The sequence below is a fragment of the Mustela nivalis genome, assembly GCF_964662115.1.
Source record: "Mustela nivalis genome assembly, chromosome: 15".
NCBI lineage: Eukaryota > Metazoa > Chordata > Mammalia > Carnivora > Mustelidae > Mustela > Mustela nivalis.
Window position 1 is genome coordinate 7,178,450 of NC_139034.1, and position 22,030 is coordinate 7,200,479.

Genomic DNA, 22,030 nt, shown 5'->3' on the forward strand with positions numbered 1-22,030 from the left:
AATAACATGTGGGTACCAAACTGTAAAACATTTAAAAATTCTATTACATCAGATTCAAGTTCAAAAGGCTTTGGAACTGAATGTGATTATTAAATGCTAAGAAAATCCAAACCTACATCCAACTGCATAAAAAGCTGGGGGCTGGGCAGGAGACAGGGAGGGAGAAGGGGCTAGGAATTAGCAGACCTGCCTTATAATCTCACTCCAGTCTGTTTTCGCTGGGAAGCCTTGGGCAAACCGCTTGTCCCCCCCCGAGCCTCAGTTTCCTCTCACAAGAAGTACCTGCTCTGAAGGCTGCCATCAGTGTAACATAACGTGCCCTTTAGAAACTTTAGGGCACTCTGAAAATCCAAGGGGCCATTAATTTTAAACCACATAAAAGCAGTGAAGATACAGCATCACCCATGGCTGCCTGAGAGGTATTTGGAGATGTGTTTATTTGTGTGGTGAGCAGATAAGATGCTTTAAATGAGTATTAGACCAGATCATAATTAGTGGTTTGCTTTCAAAGGAAGCTCCTTCTAAGGACTCCATCAGACCAGAACTCGACTTCCCTGAGCTTCCTGGTGTTGGAGGGAAGCCTGTGAGAATCACGAGGAGGCCCACTCAAGGGGCAGTGGGGCAATCCGGTGCTTTTCCTGTGGGGTAGAGCTTACTGAGATCCTGGGGATGCAGGGCTGCCCATCCCAGACCCGCTCTCCCTCCTTCTCCAGCCCACCACTGTGCATGGCTGCCTCCACTGTAAGGAAGGGGGAGAGCATCCTACGTCCCTAGCTGAAATCAATCAACCAATTCCCTTGCAGAACCATTAAATGCTCACACGGTCACCGGCTAACTAGATGAAATGCACTCTGGACAGGGCCGAGAGTCACCACACAATCATGTTTGTGGCAGCTGCGGATTGTGCTGTCTGAGCTACTACCCATCGTGGTGATCGAAACGGTGAGCAGGGCTGCTCGGGACGGTACCTAGGAGGCAAGCAGCGGGGGGCGATGTGGGGCAGGGATTCTGCAGCTACCAACGCTAAGTGGTGGTCAGTGGACCTCACGAAGGGAGGTGTAGAGGAATGGTCAGGGGGAGCAGCTCTCCATCTTCTGACTGCCACTGTCTTACATGGGAAGAAAGTGTTCCAAAGTCAGGCAGAGGCGGAACCTTCCAGAACACACTAGCATCGATAATCAAAGTTTCCAATGGTGCTGCTCCCAAATGAACAACAATAGCAAGTCCTTTGTTGGGCAATAAAAAGGAAATCAGGTGCTGTTCCCCGTGAGTGAATCCTTGGAAGCTTGTGCTGAAAATAAGGAAGCCTGTCCAAAGGAATAGGGAGGACCCAGCAGCAGGTACAGACAGTAAGAGAGGCTGGAACAACTAAGAAAACCCACTGGGGAGGCGTGGAAGTGGAGCAGTCTAGGGCCACTTTGGAGAAGCAAAGAGCTCTCACACAAAGGGCCCCCACGGCCATGGCGGGAGGACACCACACCATCACCAGCGTGCGGCAGCTGCGCAGCACTAGAGACCAAGGCAGAGGTTCGGAGTCAGGCTCTGTGTCCGGAAGTGGGAGGGAGGCCCAGCCAGAAGGTGCGGGATGGGCTAGGTGGCAAGTGGCTAAGGTTCTCAGCCAGGCTTCAGATGTAGTGGGGTGGGGGGTAATGGTGTTGGAGGAGAATTCCAGCCCCTCATTACCTGTTAAAGGGGTCTTGTTGAAAACACTCCTTCCAAACCATGGAAGCGACTGCCCTGGACATCAGGTAAGAGTAGTACTTGGCACCATAGCCCACAAGGTGGCTGAATCGAAGCTGCCAGGCCTGCCAAAAGAGAAACACAGCACAGGAAATATGAAGTCTTTGTATTTTCAGATTTTGTGTATGAGAACACAAAAGCACGTAAGGAAATCCGCAAACGTTTTAATTTAAATTTTACAGAGGTCTCCATCACTTATGATGTTAATATTTTTCCACATTTTATACTCTGTTACGCACTGGTGTGCTCCCCACCAAAGTTCATATATTGGAGCCCTAACCCCCATACCTCAGAATGTGACTGTACTGGAGACAGGGTCTTGAAAAGGGTGGTCAGGCTAAACTGAAGCAGTTAGGGTGGGCCCTAATCCAGTAGGACGAGATCCTTGTAAGAAGGGATACTGGGTTTGAGCTCAAAGGAAAGGTCATGTGAGGGCACAGAAAGAAGGCAGTCATCTGCCAGCCAAAGAGAGGGGACTTGAAGAAACTAAGCCTGCCGCACCTAATTGTTTCCAAGTTCATCACTGCTGGGATTCATCTCTGTGACAGACACAGAGAGAGGACAGCCCACACTCAGCAGGAGGGGTGAAGGTCATAGAGCAGGGACGGACTTTCACATCTGTTGTAGCCTGCTTGGAATGCCTGGTCATCAACACGAGGAGAGGGAATTATGGGTCTGGCACTGAGTACATCCAATTCTTGTTTTTCTTTTCCTTTCTTTCTTTCGTTTTTTTTTTTTTTGAGGACAATAATGTAGTTATTGTAAGAAAGGCCATGTGAATTTTCATGGAAGAATACTCTTCCACTGGAAAATTTGTGTCCTGCCAATACTGTTCTTTCTTGGTACCTAAAAGCAAAACATCTACATTCTGATTGGTTAGTAGGAAGGTTATACGCCAACGCATAAATTTACCACAGCCTATTCACGGTCTAACACTGCTACAACAAAAGCTAGAATTACAAAAGCGGTCGTCAAAAGACATATTTATGACCTAAATATTTTTTACTTTTCTAAAACAAATATGCAATAATCCACTGTCTTCTGATGTGTGCTTTCGTTCACGTTAACATTTTTTGAGAAAAAAAATTGAAGTCTAAGTTTTACAAAAGAATGTAAACAAAAAACCTGAGTTTTATTCATAATGACGGATATATTATTCTTTCACCCATAATTTAATTTTTTCACTTTTTCAATGAAGGTATAATTGATATGTTATAATAGTTACAGGCATATATAATGATTCAATATATTTGTATATATTGAATGATCACCAGAGTAAGCTAGAAACCTATTTTTTTAAATGAAGATAATCATTCTTTAACAAATATTTTAATTCCCTGGAAAATAAAATATAAGGTGTAATCCTTACCATAAACCTATTAACTATATGAGCAAATACTACCTGATTAAGAGCAAATTTTTTTTTTTAAAAGATGGTTCTTTGATCACAGTGTGTGGCAAGTTTTAGAATGCAGTCTGTCTGACAGAAGTCTTATATCTGATAGAAGTCTTATATCTACTACCCAGGGACTCTAATAATGAGATCACAGTGCTAGTTCACTCTCTGCGTATGTCTAACATATTAAGACAACTATTTTGTCTGGATTGGGCAAAGGAGCTGTTATAAAACAGGTAGTTAGTGCAGCAATGTGTGTTGTGTCGACCATACTTCGATTAAAAAAAACTAAAAAAAAGGAATAGCACAAATAAATGGAAAGTTGCAAGGGTGGGCAGGGGGAAGGAAGGTATGCTGGAGTACTAAAACTGATTTTGAACAGGAGGCTATCAGGGAAGAGAAATCAATCACCCTCCACATCCACTTTCCCTGTTCTTCCAAAATGGCTACACTTGGAAGTAAGTGAGCGCCTTGTGAGTCACGTTCTGAAAGGAAAGAGACGTGCCCCTTGCTCCTGTGCCATACCATGCTGGGCCATCTGTGACAGTGAAATCCTACCTGTGGGAAGCCACAAGGTGGGAACGTGGTTTCCAACTCCACATCACCACCACCAGCACAGGGTGGGTGCACTCACAAGGCTGTTATCTGGGGTCTGTTTACAGTAACCAGACCTGGATCCTTCCTCATTGGCCCCAGGCCCAGGTGCCAGCACCAAGAATACATGAAGGGCATTAGAGCTGAGGCCCCAGAAGCTCAACAGTGATCTTGCCCCAGATGGGAGAATGTGTCTGCACACTCTCTGGCCAACAGGTACCCTCAGCGGGCATGGGGGGAGAGGGGCATGGAAAGTAGAGACAGACTTTCTTTTCCGTCCTTTTTCCTATGCAAGCACTATTTAAATTGAAGGCCAATAGTCAAGGACCATCTAGGGTCAAATTCCATTATGATAAACTTTGAGTAACTAAATTTTTAGTCAAAGGGTTGGGTCTTTCAGAATTCACTTATAACAGATACAATGGTTCTGTATACTCTGTTTTATTAGAAAAGGGGATCTATGTCAATTTTGGGGTTATGCCGGCATCTTACTGGACCACTGGTAATCTTTCTCATATAGAGCCGCTGCGCTACAATGATATCTTTTGTCATGGAATATGGCCTGCTGTTTTAGTTTGATGCTCCACTGATAGTGGTTCTTTTTTTTTTTTTTTTTTTTTTTTTTTGATAGTGGTTCTTATGCTACGGATGCTGTCAGCCTCTCTCAAGGTGGACGCCTCCAGTCAGGAAGCACACAGTTGAGGGGGTCCCGTCTTTGAGACCTCTTTGGTGACCTGCCATAACTAGTGCGGTAGCCTCTGCAGTACAGAGCAGAGTGTAATTCTGTTTAGATTCCCGCTGAATGCAGTTTTGTGTTGCCTCGAAAGCAGGCCTACCTCAAAAGAGGCATTTGATTCGAGCTACGAAATTTCTAAGTTTGTTCGTGTCATCAGTTCATAACTAAGTCCTCACATAAACAGAGTAATAAAAATAAGACCTTTCAGAAGTGTAGAAAGAGACATCAGGGTTTGTGCAATGCTCAATTTCCTGAGCTGCCACGGCATCTGCCTTATAGCAACATGCCTGCCTGGATACAGATATTCTGTCACAGGGCACACTCGTTGTGTCTTGTTCTGTAATTACAGGTTTGAGTTTGGTACTACACCCTTTCCTACCTCAAGACACGCTAGATAAATTACGCCCACCTGACACTTCCATCAGTGGTTTGTGAGTTTATGGTGCACCTACAGCTCCACCGCTCTGTAACCACAAATAGCTGAATTCCTTCTGATTCAACCTAATAGGAAGTCTTTGTTATAATTTCACCCATTCGTCAGGAAAAGGAAAAGAGAGCATTTCATTTGAAGCTCAGGAATGACGACATGCTCTTCCTTTGAAGTTGAAGCTTTTTTCTTCCTGAGGGACACTATTGGATGGACAGACATGTCCACCCTTCCTTTGAAGTATAATGTGCAGATCTGGTCTTAAAACAAAGGACACGAATCCTTTGCAGTTTTTCTTTTATTCTGATGGGAAGTGTAGATCTTCCAACCCTGACATATCTCAAGGCATGGCTATCACAGACTTCTTGGTCAGATGAACCCCAGTGATCCCACAGATAAGAACGTGGAGCAGGAGAAGAGTATTCTAGGAAGCCTGTGCAAACTATCACTTGCTTTAGAACTCAGGGAAGGGGAGGTCCTCTGAGGATTCTATTTGCTGTAGCCCCTTCCTAACCATGTGATTTTCCTCCATCCAAATGAGAGACAGGGTCAGGAACAGAAAGGCAGAAAAGGAGCCGGTTACCTACCATCTATTTCAGGTTCAGACCTAGAAGAGGAGCCATTGCGGAGTAAGCACTCATTAACTATATGTTAAGGGTTCAGTGATTGAACTGATCATTTCTCTTAATTATACTCTCAAATAGCACATCATTTCTTCATCTCTAGCTATATGTATATATGTATAAATGCATTTAACTAAAATTTATTTTAAAACAATCTTATCAGTAACATTATAAATTGGATGAGAACAGGAATGACACCCACTACTTCTTTGGTGTGTATCATATGAAATGAAATTCCCTTAAGACCAAAGATCATAATACTGTGCCTATGTCTGGACTTAGCACGGTATGGGGACTACAGAGGGAATTCAACAGCTGTCTGCTGGACAGATGGATGGATGGATGGATCAATGGATGGACAGACACTGGAGGATTCTTTCAGGATGATGCTCAATGTTACTGAAAAATTAGCCTTTGACTGCAGTAAGGAGGCCAGGAATAATATCCATATCACAAACAAGAGGATACTACAGAGTTAAAAGCAAATTTTGGATCTTGTACGGATTATTACTAATGTTGTTTTTTTTTAAAAACTACATTTTTATTATATTATTTGATAGATGATACAAGACTTTAGAGGCTAATTTTGACACCAGTCTGTATCACACTTCCTAGGGTAGTGACTTCAATTTCTTTCAAGCTCTGTAGAATCTAAACAAACAATGAGCCCAGCAATACCATGTAAGCTCAGAAAGGCCTACTGTTCAATGTGTACCTCTCATAATTAGGGTAACTAAAAGACAGCAAGAGACAAAGAAGCAAATTCCTGAGCTAGTCTTTATAGATAGACCATTTTGACTTTTTACATTCTCTACACACAATACTGTCAGTTTGTGGAGTACCTCTTATGATACCAAATCTGTGGTATCCAACAGTGTTCAGTCACAGTGGAAAGCAGAGGAAGATATTTTTCCATCTCCCTTCTCATGTTTATATTCTCTCTCTCCCAATACATGTGTACACATATATTTTCCATGATTCAGTATGGACTGGTATTTCTAATTTGATAAAAAAAAAAAAAAAAAAAAAGAGTCCCCATAGACACTTTACCAAAACCCGAGAAATGATAGTGGCAAACAGGAATTCTCCATTTGTAATACAAAGTGATTTTAAATGAAACACAGCTACTGTGCTTGACAAACTTCCAGGTGGCCCCATGATCTCATTCATGCCTCTGTGAAATCACTCCCCTTGAGTGTGGGCAGGACCTCTGCCTTGCTTCTCACTAAGATAGTATGGCAACAGCAATGGAATGTCACCTTCATAATTAGTTGTGCTATACACAATATCTCGTCTGGTTAGCAGACTCACTCTAGAAACCTTCCTCGGTGGCCTAAAAAGTCGGCAGCCATGTCGGCAGTAAGCCAGGTGAATCCTCTCGGATCTGGGAGGAAGGATTTAAGATGTGGGAGTGGCCTCTCGGACACAGTCCTATAGCTGACAGCAAGAAGTTGGGGCCCTGGATCCCACAGCTGCAAAGACAGGAATTCTGCCAATGACCCGGGTGAGGCAGTCAGGCCCCAAATGAGACGGCAGTCGGCTGACACCTTGGCTGCAGTGTGTGGCTCCCCGAACATGGAATATGCTGGCTATGCTGGGCTCTGCCTCCTGACATACAAAAACTGAGAAGGCTACTGGTTTAAGCCAGTAAATTTGTGGTAATTTGTTACACAGCAAGAGAATGTATATTATTATTAATTTCAAAAACTAAGAGTTGTACCCAGAAGTAATAAGAGAAATGAGCCCCAGAAAATATGGAAGGGATATTTATATTTATTAAATGTCTCTTCATCAAAATCTTTTGAGGATGACAGTCAATAGATATTTTGTAAATTTTTATAAACAGTTCAACATTTTACAAAAAGAATCAAGAAAGAGTAATTTGGTCAAGGCTCCTGGCCTAGACTGTTAAGCAGCTCCTCCTTATTTCCTTCTTCCTTTTAGGAAGGGAATCACACCCTTTCCCAAGCACATCTGAGCAAGGCTGCCGTTGCTCTGACAGAGACTACACTTCCCAGGCTTCCTTGAGTGGCTATGTTGTGTTCTCGCAGGCAAGGTAAGTGGAGGTGATGTGTTCAACCCTGTCCTTCAAAAGAACGCTCCTCATCCCCCTCTTCTTTCCCCCTCTTTGATAGCTTTGAGCAGTGAAAGCTGGTACCACCTTGGATGCAGATAAAAGCCACATGTTGAGGAGCCAACCAATCTGCCAGTCCCATCTGCACACCCTTGCCTTGCCAGGCAGAAGGAAGTGAACTGTATCTCATTTAAGTCATTGTATTTTGTTTTTCCAGCTGATGAGCACACAGGTCACATGTGTGGAGACGGAGTTCATAGCCAGGTGTCCTTTAAAATCAAAGCCCATGGTCTCTTGCTACTCCATGCTGCATATGGTGAAGTATCGAATTAAATTATGAGACCTACTGCTTTCCATGAATGGGAAAAATATAATCACCCTGATTCTAAATTCTGGACCCTCAGAACATCCCTATGCAGGATTTATGTGTTTATATTTGAGACCCATGACTTAGACCTTAATTTCTATCATACCAGCTTAAACACATAAAAAACACACCATGTAGCTATTTTTACAGCTAAAAAAGAAAGACCTTATAAATGTGATAATAAGAGTAAGTGTTATAATAAGTTTAAATGTTAATACTGCTGGACTTGAGGGAGGCCTTTGGGACCTATAAGTGGCCTACAGCTGACAGCCAGGGGAAAGCTGGCTTGTGTATATTAATACTAAACCTAAGTATAATAATAAGAGTAAGTTAAAATGTTAAGACTGTTCTACATAAAAATATTTATCCACATTACATAAATCCTTCTCCACATAACCATTCAAACTTGAATAATTTCCCAAAGTGCCATTAAGATAATTTTCTAACCCTGAAACAGACTTCTGTGCCATATTTGTGTGTTTATAACACAAAACTTAATGATAACTGGGAGACATTTTCTATGCTAATGGTAGAATTATGGCCTATTTTCAGAAGACCCAATGTTATAAGAAAAAAATCATTCTTAACAAACTGACCAAATCTCTTCAGGCAACTAATAGTAATGTCAGCCATATCATTATTGATGCACAAAATATTAATAAAGAATACACCTCTTTAGTATGTAAATCTCAATTATCAGTTTTCTTTACATAGGGATATTGAAATAAAAAACACTTCAAAAAAACAAAAGCCTTGGAAATACTGGATTGTGCCTGTGAGAGCTAATTTATTAGCAGAGCAAAGGTGTAGCTGATTCAAATGTTTATGTTGTTAAAATGCTTATTAGATGAAACATGGATAGGTGATATTAATCTAACTAAAGAAGATAATAAATCAAAAAATAACAAGCATGGAACTGGAACCAAGAGATGCGGGCTTTTTTCTTCCTAATGGAATCTCCTTAACACTGCTTTTCCCCTTGTTTGGACCATCTCACAAGAAGGAGGAGGTCCTCTCCATTCTAAAGGAACCCATGCTCAGGTAATGAGAACTGCCAGAGAACATGAGGGCTTCTGCTATCAGGAGGCCACCCAGGGGACCAAGAGGGACCCCTGTAAGAACAGGACAGAATCAAGCACAGCTCTGGTGTTAATACATCCACCAACAGAAGCAGGATACTAAAACAAACAAAAAACATTTGACAAAACAGCTGAGGGAACCATACCTAACAATAATTACTCTAAATGTAAATGGACTAAATTCTCCAATTAAAAGACATGGAGTGGCTGGCTGGATTTTTTTTTTTTTAAGAGTTTTTTATTTATTTGACAGAGAGAGACAGAGCGAGAGAGGGAACACAAGCGGGGGGAGTGGGAGAGAAAGAAGCAGGCCTCCCACCGAGCAAGGAGCCTGACTCAGGGCCCGATCCCAGGACCCGGGGATCATGACCAGAGCAGAAGGCAGACGCTTAATGACTGAGCCACCCAGGCACCCCTGGATTTTTTTTTTTTAAAGACCCAACTATAAGTTGCTGCAAAAGACTCACCTCAGCTTTAAGGACACACAAAGGCTCCATGTGCAGGGATGGAAAAATATATTCCATGCAAATGGGAAGCAAAAGAGAACAAGAATAGCTATACTTACAACACAAAAAATAACGTTAAGACAAAACAGTAACAGAGACAATTCATCAAGAAGATAGAACAGCTATAAATATATATATGCTCCCAACGTAAGAGCACCTAAATATGTCAAGCAAATGCTAACAGATTTGAAGAGTAAAACAGACAATCAAACTATAATAGCAGGGAACTTCAATATCTGACTTTCAACAATGGCTAGATCATCCAGACAGAAAATCAACAGGGAAACATTAGAACCATTCTTTTAATCAAATGCTCCTAACACACATATATGCAGATCATTCCATCCAACAACAGCAGACTACATACTCTTCTCAAGTACAAACAGAACATTCTCCAGCACAGGTCACAAAAAAGTCCTATCAAATTTAAGAAGACTAAAATCATACCAAGTATCTTCTATGACTATAATGGCATGAAACTAGATGTTAATAACAGGGGGAAAGCTTGAAAATGCACAAATATGTGGAAATTCAGCGACACACTTCTGAACAGCTAAAGGGTCAAAGAAGAAACCAAAAGGCAAAATCAAAAAAATCTTGAAACAAACAAAAACAAAGGTGCAATATATCAAAATCTATGGGATGCCGCAAAGGCAGATTTAAGGTGGAATATAGCAAAAATGTAAAAAAAAAAAATTTAAAATAAAAATAAGAAAAATCAACCTAACTTTTAAAGAACTAGAAAAAAAGGAAACAATTATGCCCAAAGTTAGCAGAAGGGAGGAAATAACAAATATCGGAGTTGAAACAGATGAAATAATGACTAAGAGACAACAGAAAATAACAATAAAATGAATAGTCTTTAAATATTTATTTATTTATTTATTTATTTATTTATTGAGAGGGAGAGGCAGAGGAAGGAGAGTAAGAATTCTTAAGCAGACTCCCTGCTGAGCACAGAGCCTGATATGGGGCTCAATCCCAGGACCCTAAGATCATAACTTAAGACAAAATCAAGAGTTGGCCACCCAACCAAATGAGCCACCCAGGCACCCCTGCAGCAGGTGTGTGTGTGTGTGTGTGTGTGTGTGTTTTAAGAAACAAAATTGAACCATATCCAGATACACCAAGAGCAGAAGTGAGAGGATAAGATAATATTAATAATGAAAGAAAACATTACAACTGATACCACAGAAACATAAACGATCATAGAGACTATAAATAATTATAAAGCAACAAATTGGACAACCTAGAAAAAATTGATGCATTCCTAGAAATATACAATCTATCAAGACTGAATCAAGAAAAAATAGGAACCCTCATATTGTTTTTCAGAGTCCACAGGAAGGGCGGGGGGTGGGAGGTTGGGTGGGCCTCGTGGTGGGTATTATGGAGTGCACGTATTGCATGGAGCACTGGTTGTGGTGCATAAACAGTGAATTCTGGAACACTAGAAAGAAATTTTAAAAATAAAAATTTTTTAAAAACTAGAAAATAGACAATAGAAACCAGTCAGAAACAAAGAATATTTTTCTTACAAAGAGTAAGAAGCAATATGGCTCAAAATACTAAATTGAATCAGTGAAATGACTTGGAAGGATGTGTTAACTCCCAAATCTTCAGTCATTCCACTATAAATATAATAAAAACCATTTACTATATTAAAAACCATTTCTATTACAATGAAAGAAAGAAAGAAAGAAAGAAAGAATAGGAAATCTGAACAAACAAATTACTAGTAAGGTGACTGAATCAGGAATTAAAAACCTCCTAACAAACACAAGTCCAAGACCAGAAGGCTTCACAGGTGAATTCCACCAAATGTTAAATTAAAAAAATAAAAACTAATACCAATCTTTCCCAAAGTCTTTGAAAACAAAGCAAAACAAAAAGCAGAGGAGGGAACATTTCCAAACTCATTTTGGGAGCCCAGCATTGTGATGATACAAAAACCAGACAAGGATACTATAAGAAAATTACAGGCCGATATCCTTGATGAATACAGATGTAAAACTCCTCAATAGAATAACAGCAAACTGAATTAAATAGTACATCAAAAGGATCATACACCATGACCAAGTGAGATTTATTCCAGAGATGTAAACATTGTTCAACAGCCCCAAATCAATCATTGTGATACATCACATTAGCAAACAAGTGGATAAAAATCATACCATCATTTCAATAGATGCAGGAAAAGCATCAGACAAAATTCCACATCCAATTATGATAAAAACTCTCAACAAACTGGGTACAGAGAAAATGTACCTCAACCCATTAAAGGCCACACATGACAAACCTCATGCCATGCCAAACCTCAGCTAACTTCATACTCAATGATGAAAACAATGAAACTTTTTCCTCTCAGTTAAGGTAGTAAACAAAAATGCCCATTCTCAAAACTTTTATCACTGTAATACTGGAAGTTATAGCCAGAGCAATTATGCAAGAAAATGAAATAAAAGGCATACAAATCAGAAAAGAAGTAAAACTGTCTCTACAGTGACTTGATAGTACATAAAGAAAACCCTAAAAATTCCACACAAAAAACCATATTAGTCTAATGAACAGTTCAGTAAGTTGCAGGATATAAAATCAATGTATAAAAATCAGTTGTATTTGTATACCAACAATGAACTCTCAGAAAGAGAAATGAAGAAACAATCTCATTCACAATTGCATCAAAAAGAATAAAATATTTGGGAATAAATTTAACCACTGAAGTGAACGATCTATACAGTGAAAGCTACTGAAGAAGACACAAATGGGAAAGTATTTCATGTTCATGGATTAGAAAAATTAATACTGCTAAAATAACCATACTACCCAAAGCCATCTGTAGATATAATGCAGTCCCTATCAAAATTATAATGGCATTTTTCTACACAATTAGAAAAAAAAATCGTAAAATTTGTATGAAACACAAAAGACCCCAATAGCCAAAGCAATTTTGAGAAAGAATAACAAAGCTGGAGACAACAGGCTTCCTAATTACAAACTATATTACAAAGCTATAGTAACCAAAACAGTATGGCGTTGTAGGGAGGGAGGCAAGATGGAAGAAGAGTAGGCATCCTCATTTCATTTGGTCCTCTGAATTTAGCTAGATAACTACCAATCATTCTGAACAACTGTAAATTCAATCTGAGATGCAAGCAAAGAATTACTGGGATTCTACAAATAGAAAAAGTGACCATTTTTTGCAAGGTTGGAGTTGCGGAGAAGTGTATTGGAGGGGATATATGGGAGGATAAACAGCAGGAAGAGGGAGCCTCCAAAAGTCAGCTACCAGAAAGTAATATAGCCCCAGATGGCAAAATTGGAACTTTAAGGAATCTGGCCCAGTGAGAAACATCCCTGCGTGAACGGTGCTCAGGTGGCAAAGAGGGCAGAATCCTAGGTGGGACAATGCGGCCTCTGGATTTCCTTGGGTTACAGAAAATGGGGGTGCCAGAGCCAGCAAAATTTCCAAGCACTGTGGCAGGGAATCTGATATAGTCAGCAAGGCAGGAGTGGGCTCTCAGTTTGGTTTGCCATAAACCACAAACCGAGGCACAACTGGAAGACCACTCCCCGGGCAGGCGCCCTACAACTGGCAGGCCTGCTGTGACCCTCCTCCCTCCCCTGGGAGGATCAGTGTGGATGTACACTGCAGGAATCTGCAGAGTTTGACACAAAGTAGAAGATCGCCTTTCCCTGAGGGTTTACTGAAGAGAGAGGGCTGTGAACTTTCAGCTCCAGCAGAAGAAAGTGAAGCAGTTTACTCTGAGCCCAGCCCCCGGCAAGGGGCAATGCAACTCCACCAAGGCAAAGACACCTAAAAATCAGCACAGCAGGCACCTCCCACAGAAGACCAGCTGGAACATCAAGGGAATACCAAGTTTAACAAGCACACACAACTGCAAAACTCCAGAAATAGGGAAAAACAATGTATAGAATTTGAGAGTTTTTTTCTCATGTTTAATATTTCAGTTTAAAATTTTTCTTTTCTTTTTTACTTTTTTTCCTTTCCAACTAGTTTCTTACTTTATCTATTCTTTGTTTTTAAGTCTTTTTTTAAACTTTCATTTTTACATTTTATAAATACACTCTTCACTTTTGGCTTCCTTTCACTGTTATAAATTTTATTTTTATATATACATAAGTTTTGTTTCTTTATAATTTGGGGATTTAATGTTTTCTAACAAACAGACCAAAATATACTTAGGACCATGTGGATCCTGTTTTGTCCACTGGGGAGATTATATTCTCTCTTTTTTCCCTTTTCTTTTTTTTCTCTTTCTTTTCATTTTGGTTTTCGATGTCTTCAAATTTGTCTAGTGTGTATTTCACTTGAGTTTTGGTTGATATATTTTTTTAATTTTTTTAAAGATTATTTTTTAAATATTTATTTATTTGACAGAGATCACAGAGAAGATCACGCAGAGAGGGAGGCAGAGAGAGAGGAGGAAGTAGGCTCCACACTGAGCAGGGAGCCCAATGTGGGCCTTGATACCAGAACCCCGGGATCATGACCTGAGCTGAAGGCAGAGGCTTTAACCCACTGAGCCACCTAGCCGCCCCTTGGTTGATATTTTTTATTCTGTTCTCTTGTTCATTCATTCTTCTCTGGGAAAAATGACTAGAAGGTAGAATTCACGACAAAGGAAAGAATGAGAGGTAATATTCTCTGTCACAGATCAAATCAATAGGGATATAAGTAAAATATCAGCTGGAATTGAGGATAATGATTATAAAGTTATTAGCTGGACTTTAAAAAAGCATAAAATTTACTAGAGAATCTGTTAGTGCAAAAATAAACCTAATAAAGCTGAAATTAAAATTCTTTAACTGAGATGCAGTCTAAATTGGATGCTCTAACAGCTAGGATAAATAAGGCAGAAGAGAGAGTCACTGACTCAGAAGACATGATGATGGAAAGTAAGGAAGCTAAGAAAGAGAGAGAAAAACAACTGATGGACCATGAGGGGAGGCTTCAAGAAATCAGCTATACTATAAAGTGAAACAATCTTAGAATTATTGGGGTCCCAAAGGAAGAAGAAAGAGAGAGAGGGAAAGAAGGTATATGCCAGCAAACTATAGCTGAGAACTTCACTCATTGGGAGAAGAAAACAGGCATTCAAGTCCAAGAGGTAGAGAGAACACCCCCAAACTCAATAAAAATAGATCAATACCCTGACATATACTGATGAAGCTTGCAAATTTCAGAGATACAGAGAAAATCCTGAAAACAGCTTGAGGGAAGAGCACCTTAACCTATGATGATAGAAATATTAAACTGGCAGAAGATCTATATACAGAGACCTGGCAGGCCAGAAAGGGCTAGAATGAGCACTAAATGAGAAAAACATGCAGCCAAGAATATTTTATCCAGGAAGGCTGTCATTCAGATTGGAAGGAAAGATAAAGAGCATCCAGGACAAATAGAAACTAAAAGAATTTGTAATCACTAAAGCAGCCCTGCAAGAACTTTAAAGGGGATCCTGTAAGTGAAGAGAGAGCCCAAAAGTAACAAAGACCAGAAAGAAAACAGAGACAATCTACAGAAACATGGACTTTACAAGTAATACAATGGCGCTAAATTCATATCTGTCAATAGTTCCTCTGAATGTAAATGGGCTAAATGCTCCAATCAAAAGACAAAGAGTATCAGATTGGATAACGAAAAGCAAGACCCATCCATATGCTGTCTACAAGAGACCCATTTTATACCTAAAGAGACTTCCAGATTGAAAATGAAGGCATGGAGAACCATTTATCATGCCAATGGACATCAAAAGAAAGCTGGGGTAGGAATCTTCATATCAGACAAATTAGATTGTAAATGAAAGACTGTAGTAAGGGATGAAGAGGTACACCATATCATACTTAAAGGGTTTATCCAACAAGAAGATCTAACAATTAAACCTACTTATGCTCCTAACTTGGGAGCAGCCAGTTATATCAACCAATTAATAACCAAATTAAAGAAACACATTGATAATAATACAATAATATTAGGGGACTTCAACACCCCATTCACGGCAATGGACAGGTCATCTAAGCAGAAGATGAACAAGGAAGCAAGAGTTCTGAATGACACACTGGACCAGACGGACTTTGCAGATATATACAGAACCTTCCATCCTGAAGCAACACAATACACATTCTTCTCAAGTGCACATGGAACTTTCTACAGAATAGATCACATCCTGGTTCACAAATCAGTCCTCAACCAGTATCAAAAGATTGGGATTATTCCCTGCATATTTTCAGACCACAGTGCTTTGAAAGTTGAACTCAATTACAAGAGAAAGTTTGAAAGGAACTCAAACACTTGGAGGTTAAAGAGCATCCAACTAAAGAATAAATGGATCAACGAGGAAATTAAAAAGAATTTTAAAAACTTATGGAAACAAATGAAAATGAAAACACAACTGTTTAAAACCTTTGGGATACACCAAAGGTGGTCCTAAGAGCAACACAAGACTTTCTCAAAAAATGAGAAAAGTCTCAAATACACAAGCTAACCTTACACCTAAAGGAGCTGGAAAAAGAACAGAAAATAAAGCCTAAACCAAACAGGAGAAGAGAAATAATAAAGATTAGAGAAGAAATCAATGAAATAAAAACCAGAAGAACTGTAGAAGAGATCAATGGAACTAGAAGCCAGTTCTTTGAAAAAACTAGTAAGATCAATAAGCCCCTAGCCAGACTTATCAAAAAGAAAAGAGAAAGGACCCAAATTAATAAAATCATGAATGAAAGAGGAGAGATAACAACCAACACCAAGGAAATAAAATTTTAAGAACACATTATAAGTAAGTATGCCAAAAAATTAGGCAATCTGGAAGAAAAGGACACACTCCAGGAAACAGGTATAGTAGTATACTATACTACTGGTTTTGGTAGCAAAACTGAAACAGGAAGGAAAAGAAAACCTGTGAACAGACCCATAACAAGCAAGGAAATTGAAGCAGTAATCAAAAATCTCCCAAAGGAGATTCCCAAACAGAAGTCCAGGGCCTGATGGCCTCCCATCTGAATTCTACCAAACATTTAAAGAACTAATGCCTATTCTTCTTAAGATGTTTCAAAAAAACAGGAAAGGAAGGAAAACTTCCAAACCCATTCTATAAGGCAGCATTATCTTGATCCCAAAACCAGACAAAGACCCCCCAAAAAAGGAGGTTTACAGACAATATCCCTGATGAACATGGATGCCAAAATACTCGCCAAGATGATAGCCATTAGGATCCAACAGTACATTAAAAGGATTATTCACGGGGCGCCTGGGTGGCTCAGTGGGTTAAAGCCTCTGCCTTCGGCTCAGGTCATGATCCCGGGGTCCTGGGATCAAGCCCCGCATCTGGCTCTCTGCTTGGCGGGGAGCCTGCTTCCTCCTCTCTCTCTCTGCCCTCTGCCTACTTGTGATCTCTGTCTGTAAAATAAATAAATAAAATCTTTAAAAATTTAAAAAAAAAAAAAAGGATTATTCACCATGACCAAGTGAGATTTATTCCTGGGCTGCAAGGTTGGTTCAACATTCGCAAATCAGTCAATGCGAAAGGAAACCAACTATATGATCCACTCAATTGATACAGAAAAAGCATCTGACAAAATACAGCATCCTTTCTTGATTTAAACTCTCCACAGTATAGGGATAGAGGGAACATATCTCAATATCATAAAAGCCATCTACAAAAAAGAATATTATTCTCAATGTGGAAAAACAGAGTTTTTCCTTCTCTCAGTCAGTTTTTCCTTTAATGTCAGAAACACAACAGGGATGCCCACTTTTACCATGCTGTTCAACATGGTATTCGAGACCCTAGCCTCAGCAATCAGATAACAGAAAGAAATAAAAGTCATTCATTTTGGCAAAGAAGTCAACCTCTCATTCTTCACATGATATGATACTTTATATGGAAAACCCAGAAGACTCCACCCCAAAATTGCTATAACTCATACAGGAATTCAGCAAAGTGGCAGGATATAAAATTAATGCACAGAAATAAGTTGCACTTCTATACACTAACAATGAGACAGAAGAGAGAGAAAATAAGAAACTGATCCCATTTACAACTGCACCAAAAACCGTAAGATACCTGGGAATAAACCTAATGAAAGAAGTAAAGGATATGTACTCTAAAAGTTAGAGAACACTTATGAAAGAAATTGAGGAAGACACAAAGAAATGGAAAAACATTCCATGCTCATGGATTAGAAGAATAAATACTGTTAAAATGTCTAGGCTACCGAGAGCAATCTATACATTCAATGCAATCCCTATCAAAATACCATCACCATTCTTCACACAGCTGGAATAAATAATCCTGAAATTTGTATGGAACCAGAAAAGACTTTGAATAGCCAGAGGAATGTTTAAAAAGAAAAACCAAAGCTGGACATAATCGGGCTGTGTGAGCCGCCAATAGACTCTTCCTTCACTCCTCCAAGGGACCGGCTTATTTATAGGTTTATAACCACCTCCATCCTAGCCCAGAGCAGGCAGACAACATTCCTAGCCTAGAAGATAAAGGTGCAACACAAAAGGGGGAAGGACAAATGGAACAGTTCAATGTCAAATATGGGCTTGTCGACTTCTTGCATTAAACAGGCAAGGAGAACCCTGGACTCTCCTCCTCAGAACCCTTAGCTGTTAGATTTCATGTCCTATCACTTTTTCTTCCTCACTCTGCTTTTTGGCTCATCAGACAACCCCGTCTTTATCGTTGCTTTTCTGTCTGCCTCAGACTCTTTCCCCAGACAGGAATGGCTCAATTCCCTCACTCTCTTCAGTTTCTGCTCAAGTGATCCTTTCCTGACCCCTGCCTTTTCTGAGGTTAAAAAAGGAACACCGTCTCACTCAGTGCTCACTGGGGGTGCAGTCAGGAGGCTGAGAATGAAGGCCATGCCTCAGTTTTACTGCTGCCCTCCTGCCCCTGGGAGCTGAGCCCTCGTGGCAGAAAGGGCCTGCTTGTCCCCTGAGTCCCTGCTCATCAGAGCTCCCATCACGGAGGGCTTTGCTTCCACAATCGTCTCTGGCACTTGGCCAGGGCCTGGTTCCCCTGCCTGCGACCTCAGCCTCACCCCAACCCCTCTGGCGCTGCGGATCTCCCTGATGTTGGACCCAAATACTCGGCTGCAGCCACTTTGCACCCCCGCCTCCCCACCGTGACCACACCTGACCCTGTCCGTGTTCATGTCATCGGTCAGCACCTGGGACAACTATAGTGGAGTGGCTAAGGGGAAAATGATTCATGGAGGTGAAAGATAAAAACAAACAAACAAACAAAACACTCATTTAATGTTTCCAAAATACGATCCCAGTTACAAATGAGTTTTTATTGTGCTTTTCAAGTCTTCAAAGAGAAAGCTAGAGAGGCTGTGTTTCCTTCCCTGATCCGCTCAAGCCCCTGGAACCTGCGCGAGCAGCAAGGACCTGCCTACACTCCTTACAGCTGCCCGCCTTCCTGTCCTCCTCGCCTGGTGCACGACGTACAACCGCTAAGCACGGAGGCTCAAAAACCATCCATCTTTTCAAAATTTGCTGAACACTCCCAGCAGGTCAGGTACCGGGGGGAGCATTGGTGGACACTGCCCCCACCGCCTATTGCAGAGACAGATACGAAATACAGTGTCACTGGAATAATCACATGACAAGTGCCAAGTGATTCCGGGCTTGGCACTGACCGGCTGTATGAACATCGTCTGATGCTGGGACCTCCCTACATCCTCATCTTGAGCCTAAGACCATGATCACACCCACCTCTGAGGAGCGCTTCGTGGGTTAAATGAGAGAAACTAAGCAAACAGTGTTGGCCTTCATGGATGGTTCAGTTTGTCAGCTACAAATACAGTCCTGTGCAAGTGGGGAGAATACCATGTACCTCTTTGTATCTTGGGCCCAGCACTGTGTCTTCAAAAAAATATTCACAAAAAGATAATAAAAAGAGTAGGAAAACTAAAATCAAACCACTGTAATTTAGATACAACTAACATCAGTAAGCCAACTTCTCTTTCTTTAATTAACTAGTCTCAATAATCACTAAAATCTTAACAATGTCAAGAAATAGGCAAAAAAAAACACAATTAATTTACTAAACACACACACACACACACACACTTCTGAATTTCTGAAGTGATAAGACTGTCACTAAAAAAAAAAAAAAAGATTATCACTTTTATTAACTCCTCATAGGATTGAACAAATGGCTATAGTTAACACCAAAGAATTTACAATTTTTTAGCAGACAATGCTCCAAAAGTCCTATTATTTCATCCCTGAAATTTGTGAAATCTAGTATCTCCACAGTAAAACTGTCATCTCACTGGCTCTCATCTATTAACCTAATAACTCCAAGTAATATTTCCTTAGCTTCCTGGATCTGAGTGACTGCTGCTTTCCAAACCTATTTTCTAATTCTCATGGTGAAAGATCCGTCCAGATCATATGAAAATATACCTTATGAACTTTCCTTTATGTTGCCTACAATGCACACAGCTAGACAGGCACATGAGGAAATGTGTCTCCCTGAGGGTTACACTCTTGGCAAGACGCAAGTGAGTGGGTAAAGCTGGGGAACACCTTGACCTCCAGGTACCCAAGCTGACCACCTCCCCAACCCCATGCAGTCCCGTGAAGGTACTCCAGAAGTTTATGAAGTGATGGCACATTCTGAAGGACCACTCAGGGCCCGTGACAGTATGCCTTCTGTAGGTCATGTTACTACCTGTATTTTGTACAGAATAACCAGCAGAAATAAAATACGTGACTGATCCGCTGAAATTATGAGGGTTGCCTGCTTTCTATCAACAGGTCATCAATCCTCTCTGATGATCCTGTCTGAAGAATTTCCAAAATTCCTGATGAACAGCTTTTAGCAATTTCTTACCAAAAAATAAAAAAGAAACCGCCAGAGTTATGGTTGAAACATTTGGAAAACGTGGGTAATGACAAACAGTACATATTACTGCCGTTCAAAAACAGCATCAGGTAAAAAGAATTGACTAACCATGAATAAATATTTGCAGTTACTATAAAAAAAAAAAGCAGCACCTAAGTATTATTGTAACTTTGTATAAAAATAATATCAACCAATAGTATCAATCAATATCTTATAATGTTATAATAATAAGAGCTACATAATGACCCTCCCTTGCTTATATCTCTTTTAAGTTTGAAAGTTCAAGGTGTAATTTTCAAAAGGATCAGCCATAAATGATGGCTTGTCTAGGACCAAAATGAACTAACTGCCTTCTAGTTCCTTCTAAATCTACAGGTTACTAAGTTAAACCTTACTCCATACAACGGTAGCCAGAACACATGCCTGAGGCCAGCTGGTCAGTTCGGTGTCCTCCCTTACCAGAAGGAGAAGAAACCAGCCAGTGTCACCTTCACAGCCTTTCCCTGCTCCAAGGCTAAATGATGTCAGCATTCACCCTTCTCTTAAAAATTCAGGTAAAATCCACACGCCATTAAATCCATCCTTTTAAACACAATCCAGTGATCTTTAGTATCTTCAAAGCTGTGCAACCATCACCACTCATTCCAGAATATTTTCATCATCCCCAAGAGAAATCCCTTGCCCATTAGCAGCCACTCTACATTCCCTCCTCCCTCCCAGCCCCTGATATCTACTTTCTGTACCTACAGATTTGCCTATTCCGGACATTCTACATACATGGAATCAGACAATAGACAGTCTTTCATGTGTGGCTTCCTTCACGTAGCATAACATTTTTAAGAGTTATTCATGTTGTAGCACAGCAGTGTTTAATTCCTTTTGTGGTCAAATAATATTTCATTGTAGCGATATACAACTCTTGTTTATCCCTCCATCCAATGGCAACAGAAGGACATTCAGATTGCTTCTACGTTGGGGCTATTATGAAAAATGGTGCTATTCATACTTGTGCACCAATTTTGGGTGGACACGTGTTTTCAGTTCTATTGCATATATAGCTAAAAGTGGAATTGCTCAGTCACATGGTAAATCTGTTTAACTCTTTGGGGAACTACCAAACTGTTTTCCAAAGCATCACACCTTTTTATATTCCTACTGAAAGTGTACAGGGTTCTGATCTCTCCATGTCCTTGCTAATACTTATCATTGCCTATCTCTTCTCTGATTTCCATCCCAGTAGGAGTAAAGAAGTGTATCTAATTATGGTTTTGATCTGCATTTCCCTAAGGACAAATGATATTGAGCATTTTTATCTCGTGTCTTTTTGTCGATGCCACTCTGACAGGTGTGAGGTAGTATCTCACTTGTGGTTCTGATTTGCGTTTCACTGACAATTACTGATACCAAGCTGCGTTTCAGGTACCTGGTGGCCATTTGCAGGTCTTCTTTGAAAAAACGGTCTAGATACTCCACCTATCTTTGAATAAGATTGTTTTTCTCTTGATTATAAAAGTTCTTTATATCTATATCCGTCTAGGCTGACGTCTCACTCATGTAGCCACAGAGATCCAAACTGGGATATGCAGTTCCAGGGCTCTG

The 22,030-nt window shown here is 40.3% G+C and overlaps 1 protein-coding gene across 2 annotated transcripts in view; it reads right to left on the reverse strand.

Annotated features, from left to right (window-relative positions):
• The window catches only part of MIPEP (mitochondrial intermediate peptidase), a 183,056-nt gene that overhangs the window by 39,490 nt on the left and 121,536 nt on the right, over window positions 1–22,030 (reverse strand). For both annotated transcript variants that reach the window (XM_082700190.1, XM_082700191.1), the window contains exon 17: window positions 1,684–1,805. In XM_082700190.1, coding sequence (XP_082556316.1) covers window positions 1,684–1,805 — 122 coding nt within the window. The remainder of the gene's footprint in view (window positions 1–1,683; window positions 1,806–22,030) is intronic.